General features: G+C 41.4%; 2 protein-coding genes across 10 annotated transcripts in view; one reads left to right on the top strand and one right to left on the bottom strand.

Annotated features, from left to right (window-relative positions):
* DENND6A (DENN domain containing 6A) overlaps positions 1-3023 on the bottom strand; it is a 59511-nt gene extending 56488 nt beyond the window's left edge. Inside the window, exons 1-2 of the mRNA XM_045024861.1 lie at positions 2733-3023; positions 2332-2399 (exon numbers count right to left, since the gene is read on the bottom strand). The gene's annotated coding sequence lies outside the window, so the exon portion shown is untranslated. The remainder of the gene's footprint in view (positions 1-2331; positions 2400-2732) is intronic.
* A 101-nt stretch (positions 3024-3124) lies between these two features.
* LOC123374232 (sarcolemma associated protein) overlaps positions 3125-25003 on the top strand; it is a 165018-nt gene continuing 143139 nt past the window's right edge. For 4 of the 9 annotated variants that reach the window (XM_045023951.1, XM_045023947.1, XM_045023950.1 and 1 more), the window contains exons 1-2: positions 3129-3294; positions 3421-4860. In XM_045023951.1, coding sequence (XP_044879886.1) covers positions 4663-4860 — 198 coding nt within the window. In that variant the 5' untranslated portion in view covers positions 3129-3294; positions 3421-4662. Of the gene's footprint in view, positions 3295-3420; positions 4861-6272; positions 6297-25003 lie in introns of those variants that run through there. The other 5 variants (XM_045023952.1, XM_045023949.1, XM_045023945.1 and 2 more) reach the window with 4 other exon arrangements.

Here is a 25003-nt window from a genome sequence, read left to right as displayed (position 1 = left end):
CCTCCAACCCTCTAGTGGATAGCAGAAGATTTTTATGAACAAAATATTCTTGCAGTTTGAACATGCAGACTATCTGTAATACGGTTCACAGGAAATGTATTTGCCTGTTACCCTGAAATAATGCTTTCTTTTGTGACAGTTTGGCTGTGTATAGCTTGGGTTTGAGGAAAGTTGGTCTTGTAAAAGTATTGGACTAGGATGCAGATCTCTGTCAATTCCCAGCTCTGCTACAGACTTCCAAATTACCTTACCAAAACAACCTCCTGCATACAATCATCACATTTTTCAAACTGATCTCTCAAATACTTGCAAATATAGATGGAACTTGCAGTATGTGTGGAAGATTAAAACAAAATTTAAAAAACCACCAAAACCAAGAAACTAAAAACAAGACCTGATAAACCAGGGTGAGGAGTGAGTTCCAGAATTAGGGGCCCCTCATGGAAAAACATTGTCCCACTATCTGTCTCTTTAGAACCCACCAGTTACCACTGCTTCGAAAGCAACACACTAGAAAAGATGCAGACTCTCAGATACAGTAAGCAGGCCTCACTGATGTAAAATAAACACATGTAAGTATATGAGAGATTGGGGCCTTATCCATCTCCTCTCTAAATTTAAATCCTATTATTTTCATCTCTTTCCATAAGGAAGTCTTTCCATGCTGCTATTCAATTTAATTGATCTCTGGACCCCCCTGTTTCTGCTGTGTCTTACTTGACATTGGCTGACTATTGTTCCAGGTGAGTGTTTACTACTGGTTTATATAATGGCACTATAATATTAGTTTCTACATCATTCTTACACCAGGAGTTCTGAACCTTTTCTATACTGCAGGCCAATTTTCCATATCAGGACCTGCATGTCAGCAGCACCCCACCCATTTAGCTAGGATCAAGCCGGAGCCCCCTCCCATTTTGCAGTTTGAGAAAGGCAGGGTGGTTATGACTCCCAGACAAATGCTCACAACTTCCAGTGTGAATACCTCTTCATTACACATCCAAATAATGTTTGCCTTTTTGATAACCACTGTACAATAATCAGATCTTCCCACTGAGTTGCTCATAACACCCAGATCTTTTCCCTGAATGATTACAGTTAATTTGGAATTCATGGGGGCCACTGCAGCAAAAGATGCTGAGATTCTGAGGCAGTCCTTAGGACCTGAGAAACTCCCTGATATCCTGAGACATTTAGGCCAGGAGGTTAGGCAGGTGTGGACATGACTCAACTGCCACTTCATTCCATCGGCCTCAAATAAATACCAATTGCCTAGGAAGAGAAATGTGATTGTGCCCTCCTTTTCATTTCCCTCATCCAATATGGTTATACAGTGTGGCCTTATTGCCCTTAACTATGATGGCTGTCATCCATAAAATTCTATGGGCTTCCTGACCTTAACTAAGATGGCCACTAAAATGGCCACATTTGCCAATACCTAATATGGCTGCCAAATCTTACTGCCTTTTATGCCACGTGTGGCAAGGGGTGGTTGCCTAAATTGAGCATGTGCCAGCCAATCAGTCATTTTTATTCCTGGCAAGCAATCTACAACTGCACATTCTGATGGGTATTGGACATCCCTTGTAAAATACCCATCCACCTGTTTCTACCCTGGACCTAAAGAGGGACACTTTCTGAGAACACCTCATAAAATACCCTAATTCTGCTTTACTGAAAACATTTATTTTTATTCATTTATTTTTATGTGTTTGTTTTTTAAGTAAAAAGGCTGCTATCTGGAGAATACCATAGCAGTGGATGTTTTAATTAGCTACTACTGTAAAATGATAAATATATAAATTGAACTTAAATATGATAATGGAATTTCTCCACTACATGTGTATTCTCCATTCCATTCTGCCATCTTCCTTTACATCTTTCCTCTATTTCTTCATCTTGATTAACTCAAATGCCTACAACACCAATGATTTTTCTCTTCGATTCCTTCCTCAAACCCTCTTTCCTTCCTAAGTAGGATCTTTATAAAAAATTCAAAGAAAAAAAGCTATTTGGCAGGAATTCTCTGCTGACACCCTTCTCTCCTTTTCATCATCAGAACTTCCTCCCTGTGATGGGACACACTCACATCAGTGATAGGCTAGCAAGTATTCCTGTACTCAGGTAGTGCCAATTACGTGCACCTGCAGAACATGTGCCACTTGGAAAAGGCAAAGGTGACATTCTCCCTTCCCCCTTCGACAACGTTTGGGAGGCCTAATCAAATGTGTTTTTTACAGTAATTTCCAATATTTCACGGACAATTCAAATTCATGATTTCTGTGACCACCATGACCTGTGACAACATTACACACGTATTTGATGACTCACCAATCTCTGTCCTCTCCTGGCCTTTCCTCTTCAGTTCAGTCATGCCAATGTCTTTTCCACACCTTATTCTGTAGCAATTAGAAGCCCCGATTGCATTGAGAGACTCCAAAATGTAGACTTATTGCACAACATTTAGCAAGTAAGTGCTGTAGGTTTCATATCATGGTGGTAAGAACATAAAAATTGAGGCTAAGGCAAGACGATACAGAGGGAACACAGGAGGTCGTGACAGGAGGAACTATTTTTTTATGTGCATGAAAAGTACACTTAGGTTTATAAGTGCAGTCCTGCCTTAGAGCTTTATTTAAACTAAGATGAAATACAGCCCCATGAAATGGGTGACTTTTTAGCAACTGTGTGGGGGGAGCAAGGGCACTGGGACCCTGCTCAGCCACACTCACTTTCAGGGGCAGCATCTCTGAGTCCCGACTGCCCTACTTTCTTCTAACCCTTCCTCAATGGAACCACCTTCTCCAGCCTTGGGGCGATGGTTTTTTCACTCCTTCACCATCAGCCCCAGAGCAACACCCCTCTTCTCTGGGAAACGTCCCTCCACCAGCTCTTCACGGAGGACAACGTTCCTGTGCGCCAATCTCTCGGGAAAGCCTCTCTCTCCGCCCCACCCTCCACGCGCCGTCCCGCTTCCCCTCGCTTCTCACTCTCCAACCCGGAAGCGGAGCCCACAGGAGACATCAGGGTCAGGGCTGGGGAGCAAAGTTCCGCCGAGGCTTCATTGTACGCAGCACGCAGGTGCGCGCGCTCCACATCTGCGCACTGCTGTGCCAGCGAAATCGACGCCTGCGCAGGAGAGGGGAGGCGGTCGCTGGCTGATCCTTCGGTCAGGCCCAGTTCAGAGCGGCTCCTCCCTCTCCCGGGTGCCAGCCCCCCCTTCCCCTCCCCGGCAGCGCTGCTGCTACTACACCGGGTAGGTTTCCAGTCACTATGGCGGCTGCGGCTGGGAAGGTAAGAAGGGAGGGAGAGGGGCGCTCGCTTGCCCCTCTGCCGTTCGCGGGGCCGGGGAGTCCCGGGCCGGGGCCGGGGGCCGCCAGGCTGGGGCTCAGCCTGATCGGGTTTGTTTTGGTTTTGCAGGTCAGAAGAAAGTTTTCGTTGTCGGCGGCCGCCTCAGAACGACACTGAGCGGGAGGCATCCGGGCCCGGCCTCCAGGCCTCTCCCGTAGCCGGAGCAGGGCCAGCCCCGCTGGGCCAGCGGAGACCCTGCTCCTCAGGAGAGAGCGACAAACGGCATCCCGATGCGCAGCCACCTGCGGAGACCCTGAGCGGAACAGATCCCTCCCCCTTTGGCCGGGCGGCGGGAGACCTGACTTACTGTAGCTAGCCCCCGTGAGAGACACCCCTCTGCCCTCCTAAGGCAGCCCGCCTCACTGAGACATCCCCCCCCCCATCTGAGGGGCGATCCCTCCTTCTGTCAGCCCAACCTTCGTGAGCTCCTGCAAACCCCCTGTCTGCCACCTCTCCTAAGAGTTGAGGAGGCCCTCGCCCCTTCAGTTCGTCCTGCAAGACCTTTCCTCTGTTTCTCCCCGGGTGGAGAACAGTTTGAAGCCCTTCTCCACCCTTTATCAAATTCCCTACCTGAGTGACCGATTGAAACTCTAGCCTCGGGTCGGGTTTTTTCTGGTGTAGGGGAAGAGAACAGTGTAGCTTTGCTACCTCTAGTCGAGGACCACCCACCCTACTTTATCTTACTGTCTGAAGAAGATGAAATGTGGACTGTCATGTGGATCAACTAAACGGACTGTCTTTTGTGGAGCGAATGCTTCATACGCAGTCTCCAACTCTTGATCTGGGCTCTGAGGCTGGCTAGACGCTAAACCTTTTTTATCCCCTGACCCCAGCCCCCTAAATCTTTTTCCTTGTTTCATGCTGCATTGGTCAAAATTTTGGTAAGTGCTGTTTACGGAAGAAAAAAAAAAAGAAGGCAGTCTGAATCCTCAACACAAATATTTGTGTGTGACTCATCTACTTGGATTTAAAGACATCTCCACCTTCTTCTTGCTTCTCTTCTGCGAAGTCAGATGTTTGTTCCTGTGCTTCCTGATGAGCATGGATTGAAATTTGCACCTTCTAGATTTTTTTCAGGGTGCCGCTGATACTATTAAAGGACATAATGGGGCTTTTTCACTGGATTATTGCCAGGATCAGTTTACACACTGCAACAATGAGTTGTTAGACATCTCATGTACAGGTAACATTTGTTCTGCTTTAATGTAAAATTGCTGGGGAGATTTGGGATAAAATTTTGTGGAAGGCAGTCTGGATCAGGAAGAGTTTCTCTTCATCCCTGTTTGGCGTGACATCCCCAATCTGTCCTCGATGCCTTCAGCCTTGGCTATCTTCACTTGCCGCCCGAACTCTCACCCATTTCAGGAGCGTCATGTCTACCTGGACGAGCCTGTCAAAATCGGCCGTTCGGTGGCTCGCTGCCGGCCAGCTCAGAATAATGCTACTTTTGACTGTAAGGTGCTGTCCAGGAACCATGCCCTTGTCTGGTTTGACCACAAGACAGGCAAGGTAAGTCCATTTGTGTTTGTAAGGGAGAGAATAATTAATGAAATACGAGATTATTTTAATCAAGGGTTGAGTTTCTGCAAATTCCTGTAAATTGCAACTGGCTTGAAGTTTCCCTCTAAATAGTCAGTATGGTCACATTTGAAGCAAGTAAGGTGTGTGTGGTCATCAGGAATTCTGATTTTCAGTTAAATTGATAAAGCCCTGCTAAAGGAAAAGCTTGAGAACAGGATTTATTAAACATTATAAAAACATAAAATTGTTAGCGGAGGGAACTGGTGGATCCTGAAGATTTCCTTTGTTCATTCCTGCAAAAGTATGATGTCAGAAGTCTTCTTTTATGTAATACAAAAACTGAAATATAAAACCTGAAAAAGTTATGGTAAGCAAATACTTATTTTGGACACTTGTTACTTTAAATTTAGGTAGCATTTCTCTAAGAGAATTGTTGTTTTTCCTAAAGCACAGTTCTTTGGTATAAACAAATGTTTAGTCTTTCTCATATGTACAATGTATTTTATATTAGGTAAAAGGCTCACAATTTTAGTGGTAGAACATGTCATTTTGAGCAACTGTCCCAAAAACAAGGCATTATAAATCTGTTTTATATGGTATTCTATGTACTTGCACTTTTGAAGGTTGGACAAAATATTTTAGTATTAACTTATGTGCTATCAGGATAACATTACCTGCAGTGATTATAATTAATGGCCTATGAAATCTGCTCTCATTGCTAGTGAGATGGAGTTAAAATATGCAGTGTGTTATCTTGGTATGGCCTTCTAAAAAAGGCAGGGGGCGAGAGTCAATGACCTTTTGGGAGAGGGATAGCTCAGTGGTTTGAGCATTGGCCTGCTAAACTCAGGGTTGTGAGTTCAACCTTTGAGGGGGCCACTTAGGGATCTGAGGCAAAAATCAGTACTTGGTCCTACTAGTGAAGGCAGGGGGCTGGACTCAATGACCTTTCAAGGTCCCTTCCAGTTCTATGAGATATTATTATATATTAAATAAGGATCACGGCTGTCATAAAATGTTTAGGGGCTTTGTAATACTTGTTTTGTCCACTAGGGACTGACCTGGCTTAAACAAAGCTATTTTAAGCTGTCATGTTAAATTTCAATTGCTAACTAATAGCAAAAGCTGTGCTTTGTTCACAAGCATCAGTCACTCAAAAAGCAACGTGCTTTAAAAATGTGTATTAAAAATTCCCTGGCCTAGTGTTTCCTTATTTACTATTCAGTTTTGTACTCTGATGCTTCTCTTACTGTATATGTCCTATGAAGTACTTTTCAATAATTCAGTTAATTCTAATAGAACAGTCAGGTAACCAACTGTTGTTTAAAAGTGACCCAGCATAAGGAACAACATGGTACAGTAAGAGTTCTTAAATCTTCTGATAATTACCATATGTTATTCAGTACTTAGGCATGATGGGACAGGTAAAGAGTTTAATTTCTTAAGGCTGGGTTGTGTCATGACTTTGAAGTTGCTTACACATAATTATCATGAACTACTATTTATGTGAATTAATATTTTACTGGATTTTTTTTATATTCTCCATAATGCAGTATATGAGATACTTGTCACATTGGAAATAGCCATTTCGGATCATAACATCAGTCTATAAAACTTAATGTTTTCTATTTGAGATTATATATGTGGTCTTTCCTGTTTGACGTGGTGGGTTGGACTCAGTCACCTAAAATGTCTGTTCCAATCTAGTCTAGCATTTCTGATATACATTTTTTGCATATAATGCCTTCCATCCTTTCTCAGTGCTTTACAAACATAATTAAGCCTCACAACAACCTTGTAAGGTCAGTGAATATTTTTACAGATGGTTAAACTGATGCACAGAGTGACTTTGATGTTGGGCAAATCAACTAAATTGATGGCAGAGCTTGCAACATAGGCAACTGAATTATTTTTAATCAGGAGTGGTTAGTTTTAGACTCACTAACAGAAATCAAATAAATGAGTTTTTAAATTGCTTTATTTTCTTTGCATGACTCTGGATTTGTAGTGGTTTACTTAAACTTTAAAATGAAAGTTACAGGTCTGGATTTGCCCAGATTGGTAGTGAATAAAAGATGTAGGCATTTGATGGTGGATGGGCCTATAACATACGAGGAGTTGGCCTTGGTTAAGTACTTCTGGACAGATGTCCACGTAATAAACCCATCACCGTAACTGGTAATTTCGTTGGTAGTTTTGGCAGATACCCTGGAATGAATGGAGAATCCACTACATTTTCTTTCTTGAAGGTGGTCCTTCTGAAACAGGGTTGAAGCATGCTGGTGTAACAACGTGGGGCACCTTGAATTGTATACCCAGTTTGTGGCTAAATGGGGGAGTTCAGTCTCAGGGTCTGCTTGGATTCCTATATGAGCAATAAATTGCAACAAGTTAAGATGATTTTTTTGAGGGTGAGGGAGAAGAGAAATGCTCTGTAGGAGAATGTAGTTTTAATGATATCACAATATGATTGCCTACACTCCAGTCCCTTACAATCTGGTCTAGCAGTTATGACTGGGCTGGTGTCCCCAAGTCATGGACAGTCACGTGGTGGTAGTCAATGAACAGGGGCTGCAGTAATTGCTAGAGCTGGGAAGGACAGGCAAGAATCAGGATCAGCATCAGGCTGGAGTTGGAGACTGGAGAACAGAAAGTGAGTTGAGCTCTGGAGTTAAACTTCTGGCCTACTGCGTAGTTGTTTAGACAACATTCTGGGACACCATCCAGGGTCAAATAGTGAGCATGGGCCAATCAGAAGGCTGCAGGATGCTGTCATTCTGGGCCTTTTGGGCAACACTTCCTACGGTGTCTAGTCTCTACTGTGCTCCTTGGATGTGGCTTTGTAGGGCCTCTAAGTGACAATGTGATAACATCAGCTATCCTAAACTCTGCAGACTTGGGTTCTAGTCCCAAGGATTCTTACAACAATAAATAAAAACATTGTTGTGAAAAGGCAGCTGGAAGACACATACATATGGTCCTTGAATTTTCCTTTATGATCAATCACAAAAATATTCAGCTATATTGCTTATAATTCCTTACTCTTACAAAACCTGCAGTGCTTGCAGAATGCAAACAAAAAACACAATAATTAAACATGCTAGTAACATTTGCACACAAACGCTGAAATAATGAATGGTTAGCAGAGCCAGCCATTATAATAACCACTCTTACCCAGGAATGTCATTAGCCCACCAATGATCTAACGTCTTTGTCTTACTGATTAACGTAATACTGTAATCATTTCTCAAAAGCTTGTAGATGGAATAGAACACCTTATTAAGTTGACCTTTTGTGACAGTTTAGGCAGCAATTTAAAAAATATTTTATAATGGGGAGAAATTTTCATAAAAGTGCATCACAAGTGGCATAATGATTTGAGGTACCAGGAAACTAGACTGATTTTTTTTAAACAGGAAACCATAATTTCAACAATCAGTTTTAATTCTATTTTGCATTTATGCTTTTTAGTTACTTTTCTTTTCTTTTTCTTTTTTTTAAAAGTTGATTTTCATCAATTGGTAACCAGTAAAACATACTGATGTGCAAGTAAATATAGTCTTCACAGTAAATTTGGTGCTTTTTGGTAACTAGGAGTCTAAATTACATTTATATACATTTATTTAAGTAATTATATACCTCAATATACATTTATTCAGATTTTTAATTTTTAATTATGTTAGACATGCATCATTCACGATTTTCTAAATAAGAATTTTTTTACTTGTAATTTGTCAACTCTCTCTGGATGGAAATTGGAATTCAGTGAGAAGTGGACAAAAAACAGCATTTAATTCTTTTATTAGAAAATGACCTTATGTTCTGAACACAAGAAAAAAGTTTACCAAAACATGTTTTACATTTAAAACTGATTTAACTTTTAAAAACCATTTGTAGTTAGTGAATTGATGTCACCATGTCCTTCAGGATTTTATTAAGATGTTTATTAAAAAAAAAAAAAAAGTGAACATTACAGGGCGAGCTCATCCTCCCACCTTGTTTTTATTCATAGATTGGAAGAAGAAAACAAGCTTTTCTGCTTTTTCAATCCTAATTGGTTTCTCAGTTTGGGCTCTCTGTACTTGCAGAAGAGGCTACTGCTGGTTTAGCTCTTGAGCAAGCTCTGATTCCAGGTGCTTAGTCAATGACTTGACTTTCTTTTGAAACTTGGTGGCAAACATACTGCTTGCATATTTTGTTATTTAATTTAAATAATTTTAATAGATTATCGTGTTTAGGCCTTAATTTAAATTTTCAATTTCAAATTAATTTAAATTTTTTTTTTTTAAGAAAACTTATTTTTATCCATCCTGGATACCAAGCTTATTTGAGAATGACTGGATGCCATACTGGTTTTGGGGCTGCTACATGTGCTACACTAAATCACTGTTTAAAAATGTACTGAAATCTTTCAAGAAAAAGTTCCATGACAATACTTTGTATAGTGTGCTTTACATATGTGTGAAAAAGATGTAAGTTTCTTTGGGCTGGCAGCTATGAAAGACTAAAATAGTATTAACAGTTTAAAAAAAAATGGTGTGTGAAAGTGGGGACAGGTTTTGAGGGAAATCAGTAATAGAAAGCCAAGTGAAAATAGGGATTAAATAGGGTTTAAAGCAGTGGTTTTCAAACTTCTGTACTGGTGACCCCTTTCACATAGCAAGTCTCTGAGGGCGATGACCCCACCCCCCTTATAAATTAAAAACACTTTTAAATATATTTAACACCATTATAAACACAGGAGGCAAAGCAGGATTTGGGGTGGAGGCTGACAGCTTGCAGACCCCTCCCCCCCAATGTAATAACCTCACGATGAGACAGGGCCGCCCAGAGAATTCCGGGGGCCCGGGGTCTTCGGCGGCGGGGGGCCCCCGCTCAGGGGCGGCTCTAGACCCCAGCGCGCCAAGCAGGCGCGGGGGGCGGCATTTGGCTCCGGTTGAGCTCCCGCAGGCATGCCTGCGGCAGGTCGACCGGAGCCCGGGACGAGCGGACCTGCCGCAGGCATGACTGCGGCGGGTGCCGTGGTCCCGCGGCTCCGGTTGACCTGCCGCAGTCATGCCTGCGGGAGGTCCAGCCGAGCCGCGGGACGAGCGCCCCCTCCGCAGTCATGCCTGCGGCAGGTCCACTCGTCCCGGGCTCCGGTGGACCTGCCGCAGGCATGCCTGCGGGAGCTCAACCGGAGCCGCGGGAAGAGGGGAAACACTCCAGGGGCCCCGGAAAACACTCGTGGGGGCCCCTGCGGGACGCGGGGCCTGGGGCAAATTGCCCCTCTTGCCCCCCCCTCTGGGCGGCCCTGCGATGAGAACCCCTGGTTTAAAGGGTCACCACATGTAACTAAAATCTGCACTTCTGTCTGAAAAAAATCGCTGTTAGAAGTTGCACTGAAGATCACTGTAACAAAAAGGGGATGGAAAAAAATCTTTTAAAAAGTTTCCTTTGTATTTGGCAGCACTCTAAGAATAGCCAGTTTTACTGTTTTCCTTGGGTAGACAGTAATACCCTGCTTTGGTTGTGCGATTTCACTCAACAGTAGAGAGGAAAGAGAAACATAAAGTTGTTAAATCATAAAAGCTGGTCTTAAGATTTTGGGAGCAAGTACTACCTGAAACTACTTATAACTTATTTTTTAAATATTACAGATTGAGTCATCACTTTAAGGAGGGCTTGGAAAGAGAGGGTGGGTTACTTAACACATGGGAAGTGGGAGTTTGTCCCAAATTTAGGGCTGGTATAAAAGAAGGCCCGAATTAGGCTGAGAGGGGAAAAAGGTGTGCTAAGTCTATGAAATTCTTAATAAAATAATTGTTCAGCATCCCTTTACTTCCACTCCTAAAACATATCCATAATATATAAACTATTCATATGTAAAAACTTTTAAAAAAATCTATTTACTTTTAATACTGTCTCAAGCCCTGAACTTCTTTTGCCTTGACAAATTGCAACTTCAAATACTGTAGAACTCTGGGTGTGACTTCTTCCAGGCTGAAATGTTGGAACACTTCCAATTTAGAGTCCTTGGTGGAACCCTGAACTTCCCTTCAGATATTTAGGCTTTCAGAAAGGTCCTTTCACCAAAGGCTTTTAAAGGAAGTAAGTAGCCATAGGGTGAGAGACAAAGTATTGTCATGAATCAAAATACAAATACAAAATACAAGAGATGGGGGGGGGGGGTGTCAATTTTTCATGAATGCAGAAACTGAAGTGGGTTGCCATGGGGTTCAGTACTAGGACAAGTGGTGGTTAATGCATGTACAGTCTGGACAAGGGGTTGAGTAGTAAGGTTACAAAGTTTGCAAATGTCAATTATTATGTTAGTCAAGTCCAGAGAGGACTAGGAAGAGCTTCAGAGGGACCTAACCAAGCTAAATGAATGGGTAGTGTGATGGTAGTTTAAGTTTTAATGTTCGTAAAGGAGATCATGCTAGATGACCTGGTCTTAAAAATCTATGGGGAAAAATGAGAACTAATAATAAACCGTATCCGCTCCAGTCAAGGATCTGGGCATCACTGTGGACAGATGAATGAAAACCTCTGTCTAGTGGGAGCTGAGGCTTAAAAAATAGCAAACAATGTCAGGATACCTAAGGAATGAAGAAGAATATAAAAATATTATTATACCATTATATAAAGCAATTGTTTGCCATCAACTGGAATACTATGTTGAGTATATATCACCCTGTTTGAAAAAGGATATTGCTGAGTGAGAGAGCTCTTTCAATGTGTCTGCTGCATATCCAGAGCTTCAAAAATGGCTTCAGTTAATGCTGTGAAAAAGGAAAGAAAAAGCTCTGTCTCGTGTAATTGACTATAACAAGTAGTATACATATAATTTAAAAAACTGATTGTAGTGCAATAACATTTCAGACTATTAAAACCAAATAGTTAAAAATAGGCTTGTTTCACTATGTTTGCATTTAACTCTGGTTTTCTGTTAGTATAACCTATGAAAAAAAGTTGTCATTTTGGTTTTGAATCACTTATACTTCCTGGTTAACATGTGGTGTTTGGGTTGTTTATATTGGGATTACAAACACTACAGGTGGATGTTCATTTGCAGGAATTTCAGCCCATTCTCACTGGGCAAAAGATGCCCACACATTGAGCTTTTCACCCACAGCATCTCCATCACCAATCTTAGGGTAGGGAAAATGAGATGGTGCTGACTGTTCCTTGCTGACAGCTCCTTTCCCATATGCAGCTCTTCGTGTTTCCAGTGGAGGAGCTTATTATCTAAAAATGTTTCCAGCAGTGCATGTTCAGCAACTCTGGTAAAGAGGTGGCCCTGTAGGAATGATAAACAAGTAATGGTAATGCAGTAACTGTTCAACTACATTAGACACTAAACTAGATTTTCTGCAGGTAATGTCAATTTTGTGCATATATTGTGAGTGGGCTTTCAAAAGGCTGCAGAATCACTTAGGGTATGTCTGTATTGCAGCTAGGCACCACAGCTGGCCTGTGCCAGCCAACTTGGGCTTGCAGGGCTCAAGCTGTGGGACAGTTTCATTGCAGTATAGGCTTCTGGGCTTGGGCTGGGCCTGAGCTCTGTGACCCTCCCACCTTGCGAGATCGTAGAGCCCAGGTCCCAGCTCGACTCCAGAAGTCTACACTACAATGAAACAATCCTGCAGCCTGAGCCCTATGAGTCTGAGTTGGCTCGCACAGGCCGGCCGCAGGTTTTTGATTGCACTATAGACATACTCTTGGTGTCTATTAGCTAATCCAAACATTTTATACAGGGTGCTGTTAAAAAAATCATCTTGGGCACCAGGCAGATCTCCTCCTGGTTTTGTAAGATCGGGCTTCTGGACCTCATACTTGTTTATAATAACCACTTATTGAAATTTTGAGAGACACATCTCAGTAGCACTTCTCACAAGCTTTCTTCAGTTCAACTTTTTGCTCTTCCTTATTTTGCAGATGTTAGCTGTGATAGCTGACTGAACTGCATTCCAGGTGTGTGTGGGGGGAGGGGGTTTGGTTCAACTCCCCCCCCCCCCAATGCACTGGATGTCAGTCACAACTGCTCCTAGCAGTGCTATTCTCTGTTCTGCTAAGTTTTGCTGTTACTTCCAGGTGTTTTGAGGAAATTGCAGCCTGGCAACAAAAAGTCGGGGTGGCATGTAGATTATCTGTAAGGCAAGTTTTCTAAATGTCAACAATATTTTGTAGTATATGTGACTCATTTTGCATTTTAAAACTTTAATATTTACACAAACAGTCTTTAAGAACCAGGTATTTGAGATATTTAGTGTTTGAGTTGTGTTTTATTGCATCTGGGAGCAAATATTGTGGTCTTGTTAGGGGGAAAAAAACTAGTAACTCCAATTTTTTGAAGACGTTAACACATGCACATTTCATATTGATAAATCCCTTATCACACTGACTCTTAAGCAGTGGTTCATGGGCCAGCAGTGTGGGTGAGTAGTGGGAAATCCCTTTCTGAACACAAGACACAAAGCTGAAATGAGCCTCAGAGCTATTGAGCCCTCCCTCCTACTATCATAAGCACCTCTGTTGTACAATCACATTAATACATTTGTCCAGCTCTCTGTTTCTAGCAGAAACTTCCTTCTGATTTCCAGCCTGAATTTATTCATGCCTAGTTTATACCCATTTGTTCTTGTCAACTTTGTCCTTTAGCTTAAATTGCTTTTTCACCCTCCTTGTTTTATTGCCCTGATGTATTTATAGAGAGCAATCATATCCCCCTCTATCATCTTGTTGTTAGGTTAAACAAGTGAAGCTCTTCTAGTTTTCACTCATACTATAGCCTCTCCATTCCCCTGATCATCCTGCTAGCTCTTTTTCTGCACCTGTTCCAGTTTCAATTAATCTTTCTGAACATGGATGAAGAGAATTGTACACAGTATTCAAAATGAGATTTTACCACTGCTTTGTGCAATGGCATTAATATTTCTCAATCTCACCTGATGCATCCTAGGATCACATTGGCGTTATTCACGTCTGAATCACATTGGTGGCTCATAGTTGTATAGTGGTCGAGCAACACACCCAGGTCTGTTTTCTCCTTTGTTATTTCCAACTGAGGAGCCCCCAGCTTGTAGATGAAATTTCTTAGTACAAAAGTGCAAAGTCTAATAATATCAAATTTCATCCTATTTCTGTTAGTCCAGTCTTCAAGGTCATCCAGATCTTCCTTTATAATTTTCTGCTCCTCCTCTGTATTGATGAGGCCTTCCAGCTTTCTATCATGAGCAAATTTTATTAGCATATTTCTACTCTGTATGCCATGGTCATTAATAAAAATATTGAATAAAATTGGTCCCAAGACCAGTTGTTGAAGAACTCCCTTAGTAACCTTTCTCCAGTCTGATAGTTCACTTGTCAGCACAACTCATTGCCTTCTCCCCTTTGGGTAGTTCTTTATCCACAGTATCATTCTTGTGCTAATTTAACTGATAATTTCCCATGTGGTACCATGTGAAATGCTTTACTGAGTCCAAGTATGTTAGACCTACAATAGAACCTCTGAATTATGAACACCTCGGGAATGGAGGTTGTTTGTAACTTTGAAATGTTTGTAATTCTGAACAAAATATTACGGTTGTTCTTTCAAAAGTTTACAACTAAATATTGACTTAATATAGCTTTGAAACTTTACTATGCAGAAGAAAAATGCTGTTTTCTCTATTTTTTTTTAGTAATTTACATTTAACACAGTACTGTACTGTATTTTGGGTTTCTTAAGTCTCTGCAGCTTCCTGATTGTGTACTTCCGGTTCCAAATGAGGTGTGTGGTTGACTGGTCAGTTCATAACTCTGGTATTCGTAACTCTGAGGTTCTACTGTACTTCATTACCTTTCTCTAAAAATTGGTTGTTTTCTCAAAGAAGGAAATCAGGTTTGTTCGGCATGATCTACCTTGGCAAATCAGTGTTGCATTATATCCCCTTTACTGTTTGTTTAAATTCATGGACATATTCTTTCCTTCACTATTTGTTTTAAAGTCTTGCATGCTACTGAGATCAAACTAATAGGACTGTAATTGCCCAGATCATTTCCCCCCCCCCCCCCCGCCTTTCTTAAATATACAACATGAGTTGTTTCTCCAGCAATATGCTGCTACCTCTGAATAAATAGATGTATTAAAAATCCTTGCTACTGGACTAGAAATCTCATGTGCCAGTTCTTTCAGTATTCTGGGATGGAAGTTATCTGGTCCTTCCCTTCTCTCCCCAACATCCCCGATTTGAGCTCTTTAAGCTTTCATTCCACCTCAGATGTGTTAGTTTCCATTTCTATATACTTGTTTCCATCAGCTGTCCTGCCTTCATGCCTATGTTCCATATGATCATCCTTAGTGAAAACCAAAGCAAAGTATTCATTTAATTTTTGGGCCATACCTATATTATCTTTAACCTCCATCATATCCACTGAATAGTGTCCCAGCCTCATCCTTCCTTATTCTCTTTTTACTTATATAACTAAAAAAACCTTGTAATTTATTTTAGTTTCCTTGGCAAGAGCTAATTCAGCATCACTTTTAGCAATTCTCACTTTATTCCTACATTTTCTAACCTGAAGTAGGTGGCTTTTTGTGCTGATCAGTCTTTTTCCATTCCCCAAAGCTCTCTAATACTCACCTGGATGAATAGCCACCTGCAAGAGAGTCTGGAGCGTTCCCCTACAAGTTGTGTGGTTGACTGGTCAGTTTGTAACTCCGGTGTTCATAACTTTGAGGTTATACTGTACCTCTACTTAAAAATATCGATTTGTAATTTTTAAAAAAGAATATGTATATCAAATTTTATCCCTCCTCTAGTTTTTATGTGGTGTTTGTCTGATAATCTAAGCTCTTTGGGGCAGGGACTGTGCCTTTGTCAGTCTTTATAGAGAATGTAGAATAGGAGCTCCAATCCTGATTATGAAGACTCTGGGTGCTATTTAATAGAAATGTTAAATACACAACCTTGTTTTGAACTTTCAAAACTACTGGGGCTCAACATATTTTCTCTTCCGGAATTTAAAATAGGATAGAAGCAGATGCTGTACATCATCTTGCTAAGGTAATTTCCCAAAGACATAATGGTTGCTAAAAATTATGCATCCTTTTTGGAAAGCAATAATATCCAAATAGTACTCTTCAAATATCGTGTTACTGTGATTGGTTATCTTATTTGAAACTGATACTGACTTGCATTTCTTCATAACACAAGCTGAGATGACTAGACAGAATATGCTACTATCATAGAATCATAGATCTGTTCTGAATATCTTAACTGTAAAAGAGAGTCAGTCAACTGCATTTTTGTAAAACAACCTGCTACTACTTAAGCTGCTGTAGTGCTTCAGTGTAGACACTACCTATACCGATGGGAGGGATTCTCCCATGGGTATAGGTAATACACCTCCGTGAGAGGCAGTAGCTAGGTTGATAGAAGAATTCTTCTGTTGACATAGCGCTGTCTACAGCAGGGGTTAGGTCAGCTTAATTATGCTGCTCAGGGGTATGGATTTTTCATCATTAAGACAACTTAATTTTCTTCTGTAGAGCAGGCCTTAAAATCCTTATGAAAGTAACTGACTTTTTTTATTTCAAACTACAGTTATTTTCAAAGGGAGAGAAAATAAGCTCTTTGGAAAGGCAACTAGAAATGCTGTTGACATTAGGCTTTTTCCCACCATATGAACTTGTGGATTCTTTATTTTGGTATCTGAGTTGTATATCCTCCATTTTACTGTAAAATCATTTCTATTCAGTATTTAAGATCTAATTATCTACATAATGTAAGGTGAACTGTGAATGGAAACCGGTGAAAAGTTCTTAAAATCTCACTTGGCATTTAAGCCACTTGAAATTTCTGTACAGACGTTATGCAAATGGAATCTGACAATGCTTCAGTAAAGTGTACTTTATTAAACACTACATATCAGTAAAGTATTTTAAATCTCTTTTGTTGAAACTGAATTAACGAACTAGCATATGCAAAGTGCAATGCTAAGTTTATTTTTTGAAATGTGAGAAGAATATTATGAAAGCCTGTTGAATAAACAACATAACTTTTTAAAAAATCACTGACCATGGTAGACATCTCTAACTAGCGATTAATTTAAAATGTTGTTTCATAGAGCTCTTTCATTAACTCTTACTACAGTTGTAGGAATTTTTCTCACTTAAATGTGAAATGGCTTTGAGGATAAGTAGTTTTGGTATTATATATTATTAAGCTCTAGAATATATATTCAGTGTGGCTTGAGGATCTTCCATTTTTGTAACTTTTCAGGTTGTTTGTTCATTAAAAGCTTAGTTACGGTGTCCATCCATTTTTTAGAAGTCATATGTCCACATTGCAACTTACCACCACAACTGACTTCTTCGCTAGTCTTGTCAGAGAGGTCAAACATTGAATGAAAATGGAGACAAAATCACCCTAAGCACTAAAGGATTCAGCCAGTGCAGACTCAGACATTCTAGTAGGGCAGCGTAGAGAAGCTTGTGTTTCCATTGCTTTGTATGCTTTTTCCAAGGACATAGGACTTTAGGCCTATAGCTGTTTGCCTGGCAGGAGCAGCCCTGGAAGTTAACCCAGTTAAACAATATCATTTTCATCATTTAACCAGTTAACTTTTTTAAGCACTATTTATAGCCCTAGTTTCTGCTAAAATTTACTTGATGGAAGAAAATGAAACATCAAATGATCAAGTTCTGTAAGAGTGGAAATAATAGAGTACTTTCGCTTGATGGCTCTCAACCACTACTTCCTTTTTAAATATTCAAGGGGAAACTGATTTTTTTTGTCTTCCTCTTCATTTGAAAATTTTTTCCTAGACTACACATGCTAGAGAGAGGGCACAAAAGCCAGGAATACACATCTACACCAAAAGGAGAGAGACACCTTCACAATCTCTGAAGCAACAGAAGAAACTTAAATGTAAGGGTAGCAAGTTGACATTAGATATAGCCACAGTAATGGTTGAGCAGGGCATTTCACAGAAATACAAATCCTATCTGACCCTAAGTCAGCTGTTTAGAATGTGAGTAGGGATCTTAGTGCTTTATGAAAGGGAGACATATTAGACCTGTGTTTCTACTGACTATTAAATGTAATGGTACAGAATTTATAGTGCATGTGACATAGAAACCCATGTTCTGTGTTATCGATACTACTGAACATTTGACGGCACACTTCTTCCTATGGTCTTTCCTCATATATTCATCCTAACTGTCAAGTAAATTATCTTCTAGACAGTTTATTGGAACTCTTAAAAGTATCTGTATGGTATACTGACACCCTCTGACTTCCAAATTTGGACACAAAAAGAAAATGGAAGAGGTGCTGCTCATTGATGAAAGTGGAAAACTCCGTAGTTTGTACCTGAACAAAATGTATTGCACTGACGCATTAACCAACAGCTCTCTCTCAAAACTTGAATTCTGCTCTTGGATATATATATGCAAAATTTTCACTGATTTCAATTGGAAGTCTACATTTATATGTAAGAGCAGAATTTTGTCATTAATATCTATTGTCACAAATTGGTGGACTTGTTTTACCCATATGTTTCTATGGGGCTAGTAACTGTAATATGCTCCGCTTAGGGCCAACTCTACTAATGGACTATCACTTGGAAGTTTTTGTTAGTGCAGAATGTGTTTGCCTGCCTGCTTTCTGAATATGACAGTCCAACAAGAACATAAAATATCCACTTAATGCACAGGGTGCCGGTTACCTTATAAATGAAATCCAGGTTGTTGTCTCCAAACCCAGGAATGGTGTAAGTACTTCAAGCTGTCTTACTTTTAACACACCTTAGTATCTGCGTTCATCTGAAATGTTTAAGTGCTCTTTCCCTAGAGTAAGTGTGAAAGGACCCTGAAGCAGTGTATTTCCAGTAACAGGCCCTTGAAATACATCTAGGTATCCGGAATTCATCTAAACTGTAGTCTGGGTGCATTTGGGAAATGCTGTCAGACGTCTCTTGAACTAGACTCTCTTTTTCCTGGCTCTTGGCTTCAGTTCCCTTACTTTTCTGCCCTGTTGACTGTGTGCAAGGGCTTGTCTACACAAGGAAATAGATCAAAATAGCTAGTTATTCCTCAATAGCTGTCTCAGAATAGCTCTATTTTGGACACTCGAATTCAGAATGAAAGTCACTTTATTCAGAGAATAATTTATGTGCTTCCAAAGTGAAATAATTATTTTATGGAATAAAGTGACTTAGGCTGATGAGCTGACCTACTGGCCAGGGACAGTAAAACCATGCCCCAAAGCTACTGCTCCACCTTTTTTCACAACTTTGTTATTGTCAAAGTTCAACACAACACAGATGCCTCATAGCTCCTTAGGGTCTTATCCCACTCTTGTCTTCCAGGCTTTGCAGCCCTTACAGGCTTGTCTTCAGGGTTTCCACACTCTTTCTGGTTGAGACTTCTCCCCAGAGGCAGCTGCTGATTCCTACAGGTGTCCCTTTTCCAGCCTTCTGCCTGCCAGCTGCAGCTCAGTGGTCGCCCTCTCTGCTGCTGTACCTAAAAGGCAGGAAGTCCTATATATGAATTCCTGTACGGCACATAACTAGGAGCAAGCGTTTCCATTTCCATCTATTACAAAATGGGAAGAAGGTGAGCAGGGTAGTACAGGCGTAGGCTGTATGTTAATACTAAAGTAGTATTATCCCTCTCTGCTATTGTCCCTAATGACTACACCTGTTTTTGAAATCTAAAACTTGTATTTTTGGCAACTACACCTGTGTACCCCTTTTTCTTTGTGACTGCAGTGTTGTGTTTACAAAGGCCTGCAATATGAAATCTTCACTACTTTTCTGTATCTTTCAAAACTACATCTGCTCAAGGGTTTATGAATCTTACTTTATAATAGCCTTAACCATACAAAACAGTTTCAGAGATTAGATCTTTTGGTAATGTCGTACCTCATGTTTTAACTTGTTAGCTGATGTTTAAAAGCAATTTTTATAATGTTGCTGTAACAATTGGGAGCAAAAACTTTAAATACTTCGCAAGATTTAACTTTGTATTATTGACTTTGTTATTCTGTTGTGTGTTTATTCATGTATTAAAGCAGAGTGGAGACTTCAGTAATCCATTGGACTCTTATACAGCATACCACTTTTCATGTAGAGGCAAGTTTTTAATTAATAGTGAGTGATCCTTATACTGGTGTACTTTTATAATTGTGACTGAGAAATTACTCTAAACATTGAATACAATAGGGGTTTAATGCCCAGTGTAGTGACCATATAGGTTTATGATTACTAGTATTGCTGTACCATCTAGGGGTATATCTACACCGCACGCTAAGCCGATTTATTCTTTTTATTATTTTGGATAGTTTACAACTCATGTTCTCAGGTTTGTTTCCAAGGACGCTGGGGCTGTGACAGTGAGTGGGAAGAAACTAACCTACTTTTTCACCACTTCTTCCTTTACAGTCTGTCTCTCTCTCACTCGAATAGTTAGACATGATCTCTAATTCTAATAGCACTTCTCACTAGTAGTGTTATGTGTGATTGCTGATGGAACATCATATTTCCCTGAGACAGAAAGGTGGTGGTAAACTCTCATGATGTCAGATAAGGAGGATTACAAGCACTGTATATGATCCTGCATCCTGAAATGAACCCTGTCTGCTTTAAATTTACCAAGTAAATGGTCTGAGATTTTCTGTCCCAGTTAGTGTATAGGTTGCATATATATGCATAGTATAGCACAGATGACTATGTGGTATGACTTACGGTGGTGGAGTGAGGCTCCTATCTTTTCCTTAGCCATCAGGGTGACCTGATTTTATGGGATTTGAAATTCTTCGCCTATTTTTCTGATCTGTCTGTCGGAGTCTTGTTTGGAAGCAGGCACCAGTACAGGCCCATCTAATTGCAGTTAAACATTTAGTTCTGGGTAAGTTCATGCTTATTCAATAAATGATTTGAAAGCGTTTTAAAATTCACCAGCAGCATTCAAGTCAGTTGTTGGAGACTCTCTTCTATATCCCATGCCGATTTATTTATTTATTTATTTTTAAAATACCAACAGAGACACCCTGTGCTTGCTTTTAAAGTGGTCCTCACCTTTGTCTGGATAACTTTGCCTTTTTTGTAACCATCACACTGCTTCTAGGAGTGCCTTTAGATCGCTCTTGTGAAAAACACAGATGCATTGCCTTATCATCATCATCTGCAGCAGCTTTGCATATAATATACCTGCTTTTTACTGCTCCATCATCTTTGGCTTCTTTTGCAAATTGCTTTATTTTTTCTTGGCTTTTCCAAATATTGCTGATAGTTGATTTCCTGATACCATATTCTGCTGTTATGTTGCTGAGGCTAACACCATCATCGAGGTTTTTTTAAATATTTGTAAGTTGAAGGTATGACATGTTTGTGCTTCTCGCTGCTTGCCATTTTACTTAGTCATACAGTACAGTACTTGAAATCATTTCAGAAGCCAGTGAAACTGCCGTCAGATGTTTTACTGCAAGGTCAATAACATGTCAGATTAAACTTCTCAAAAAGCTTCCTCGTGTGATCCCATCTAAATACAGCCTAAGAACTATGGGTAAAACTTTCAAAGGAGCCGAAGAGGCTGAGTTGCTTGGGGAAATGTTCTCCCAATACTACCCCTGTGCTCTTTTATATACCCTGCAGTCAGTGCCTTTCAGCTGTGCCTACCTTTAAGATTTAATACTGGTGGCACTGCTTGGTTTGCAAGGAGCTCCCTGCCCTATTCCTGTTTCTTGCCTTTGAGATGAGCTGGGCAGGCCTACCCCGCACCCGTGGTGCTACAGGCCCCAGCCCTCCGCTTCCTCTCCCCAGGTGTGCACTGCCCACACTCCAGAGGCAGCACACAGCAGGGAGCGGCCACCAGCGCCTCTCCCTCCCCTGCCACTCACGCTCCCAGATGTGCTGGCAGGACCTAGGCACGCAGCCGCGGGCTAAGCTTGGGCCGCATCAGTGGGTGTGCAGTGCAGGCTGTGGCCCTTTACAACTGAGATGCTCCTCCAGAGTGCAACAGGCTGGCGGTTCGTTCTCCAGACTTAAGCTTCAGCCGCAAAAGCAGCAGCTCCTGCCCCAGCGCTGGCAGCTTCCTTGCAGCATCAGTAGCTTGGGATGCAACAGTTTCTTTCCCAGGTTCAGACTAATCTTGTAAACTTGTCCCCCTTCTGGCCGAAGGGGTGGGAGGTGAAAACGGGAAAGTGGTGCAGATCCCACAGTGCTATTATTGCTCTGCCTGCTTGGGCTGTGGAGGCTTAGCGAACCCCGCTGCTCCCCGGGAAGTGGAAGAGGGCTGCCTGGCCCTGTGCCAGAGTGAGCAAGATGGGATACTCTTCAGGGCGGACTGCTAGGACTGGGGGCTCACAGCAGTGCTTGCAAACCTCAGCATCTTCACCTCCTACCTGTAAGTAGCTGCCTCGTGCATGGTGAGTGGGGGGTGGGGACAGGCAGCTAGTTCTAGCCTCCTAACTGCAAGGATGATGAGCAAGGCACCCTGTGAGTAATGTGCTCTGCTTCCCGAAGGCCAGTCGTGCATTGGAGAGACTGCAGACAGCAGGTTCAGATCCATCTCCTTAAGGAGAGCGCTGTGAAAGTCCAGACGTGCCTGCATTTAAGATGTAACACAGTCATGGTACAGTATTTGCTTTTTTTTTTTTTGTCTCCGCTGCTGCGTGATTGCTTACTTCCAGTGCCGCATAGTGTGTGGTTGACTGGTGAGTCTGTAACTCTGATGTTGGTATCTTTTGAGGTTCAACTGTAGTACTTTGGGGACCCCACAGTGGAGAGTTGGACGAGAATCTTCTGAAAGTGACTCTAAAGGAAGAATTAGAGAGTTGGGAGGTAGAACTAGTTGACCTAGTCACGAAAACCAAGGGAGGGTTAGATATTTTGAAAAGGAATATGTAATCAAAAGCAGCAGAGAAGTTAGTGAGGAAAAGGATAGAGCACAAGCCCTTGAATGTGGCTGAGAAAAGGTGAGCAGATCTTCTGAAAGCAATATTGGTGAATGGAGAGAAGGAAACCAGACTACAGGAGATCCACGATGGAAATGGAGTAAAGGAGCATGAGGCATTGGTTGCAAATATCAAGTTTTGAATTTAGAGGCAAAGAAAAGAAGGGAAATGTTGCAGAAGTAGATGAAGTCAAGAGTGTCTTTTGAAGATTGTGGGGGGCAACACTAAGGCATGCCTTATGGGGAACTACCCAAGAGAGAAGAAAAGGTGGAGAAGGAAGAGGGTGAAAATGGAGGCAAGGGAGTTAGACACCTGGTGGAGAGCAGCTGGGAGAAGTAGTCATTGATGCTGATGGGGAATAGAAGGGATGACAGCTAAGAGAGATGAAGGAGATCACAACAGATCCTGCTGATATTTTCAGAAAAAATATCTACAAGATGTTTAGCAAAGTGTGGGAGGTTATCGCAGATTTGTCTGGCCTCCCCTTGATGGTGGTTTGCCAGATTGGAGTGAGGATCCAAACACGGAATTCCCCATGTGCTTTAAGCTTCTTTGGGTCTCTGTAGACTGTAGCACTGGGCCTCTCCGGTACGCTCTGTGGGCACTAAGAACAGGAGTACTTGTGGCACCTTAGAGACTAACAAATTTATTTCAGCATAAGCTTTCGTGGGCTACAGCTCACTTCTTCGGATGCATAGAATGGAACACACAGACAGGAGATATACGAACATGGCTGCTACTCTGAAATCTGTGGGCACTGACTCTTATCTCTTCACAGAAATGGGGCTCTTTAGATCACTTGCTTAAGGTGGACTAAGGAGCCAGTGCATAACCCTAACTCAGTAGCTTAAGCACACCCTTTCCCAGTACTCTACTGAATGCCTCATGCTACTCTTCTGGCTTACCTCAAATGGGTGGGGGATGGGGGAAGAGGGCACATGGTGGCTGTAGCATATACAGGTCTGTCTCATTTTACGCTGGGATTACGGTCTGCGGTCAGCGCATAAAGTGAAAACCGCGTATAGTCAAAATTACATTGAGTGTAATGGCGCGTGGAATTGCCCGCACTACAGGAACAATATTTAAATTATTTTTCTTTTTTTTCCCGTTTTTGCCAACCGCGTAAAGCTGAATTCACGCGTGTTAAATGCGCGTAAGATGTGACAGACCTGTACTATGGCAGTGTTTCTCAAACTGTTGTACTGGTTACCCCTTTCACATAGCAAGCCTCTGAGTTTGACCCTCCCCCCACCCCCAAAAAAAAATTAAAAACACTTGTTTATATATTTAACACCATTATAAATGCTGGAGGCAAAGCGGGGTTTGGGGTGGAGGCTGACAGCTTGTCACCCCCCCCCCATGTAATAACCTCACAACCCCCTGAGAGGCCCTGACCCCCAGTTAGAGAACCCCTGTATTGTGGGTTTCTGATCTTAGGTTTAATCAATAAACACCAATAAAACACTCTGGTAGAAAAAAGAGAGAAGTTGGTGTTTATTGGATAAATACTGGAAAAATACCAGAAATGATTACTTGTGTCTAAGGGCTTGTCTACACTGATCAGTAATGTGGACTACAGGGGTGTGATTTCTAAAACATACTAACATATTGCCCATGAATTGGTCTGTGTAGATCCTGATGGTAAGTATTAAAGGTTCCCTAGTCACTTTAACATAATGCTGTTTGAAATAGAATTATGTTAAAAGTCACTAGGGAACATTACAAAGATTACTCAGGACAGTATATAATGTATAATATTACTCAGTTCAGTATGTAAAAAAAGAGCCTCCAAAGCACCCTAATTTTTGGACAGCTACATAAAATTAAAATGGCTACAAAATAAACCTGGAAAAATGAAATTTAATAACCCTCCTTCCCCTTCCATCACCCCCCCCCCCCCCAAAAAAAAGCTATGCAGGTGACACACACTTTGCACAGAAGTCTAACACATTATTACTCTTTAGTTAATCACAAAATATATACAGAGTATAGATCATTTAGAGAAAAACAAACAAGCTAAATGCAGTGCCCCTCACTAGCTCACCCGTTCCTTAGGAGTCCTGGGCAGTCATCTGTGTTCAGGAAGGCCGGGTTCCTCTCAAGCTGCAGCCTGAGTCCAACTGTCTACATGACAATTAAACAGCCCCACAAGCCTGAGTCAGCTGGCGCAGGTCAGCCACAGGTGTCTAATTGCAGTGTAGACATAC

Source organism: Mauremys mutica, chromosome 7, assembly GCF_020497125.1.
Source record: "Mauremys mutica isolate MM-2020 ecotype Southern chromosome 7, ASM2049712v1, whole genome shotgun sequence".
Classification (NCBI taxonomy): Eukaryota; Metazoa; Chordata; order Testudines; family Geoemydidae; genus Mauremys; species Mauremys mutica.
The sequence above is the reverse complement of the archived record's forward strand: the minus strand, read 5'-3'. Positions and strand labels throughout refer to the sequence as shown.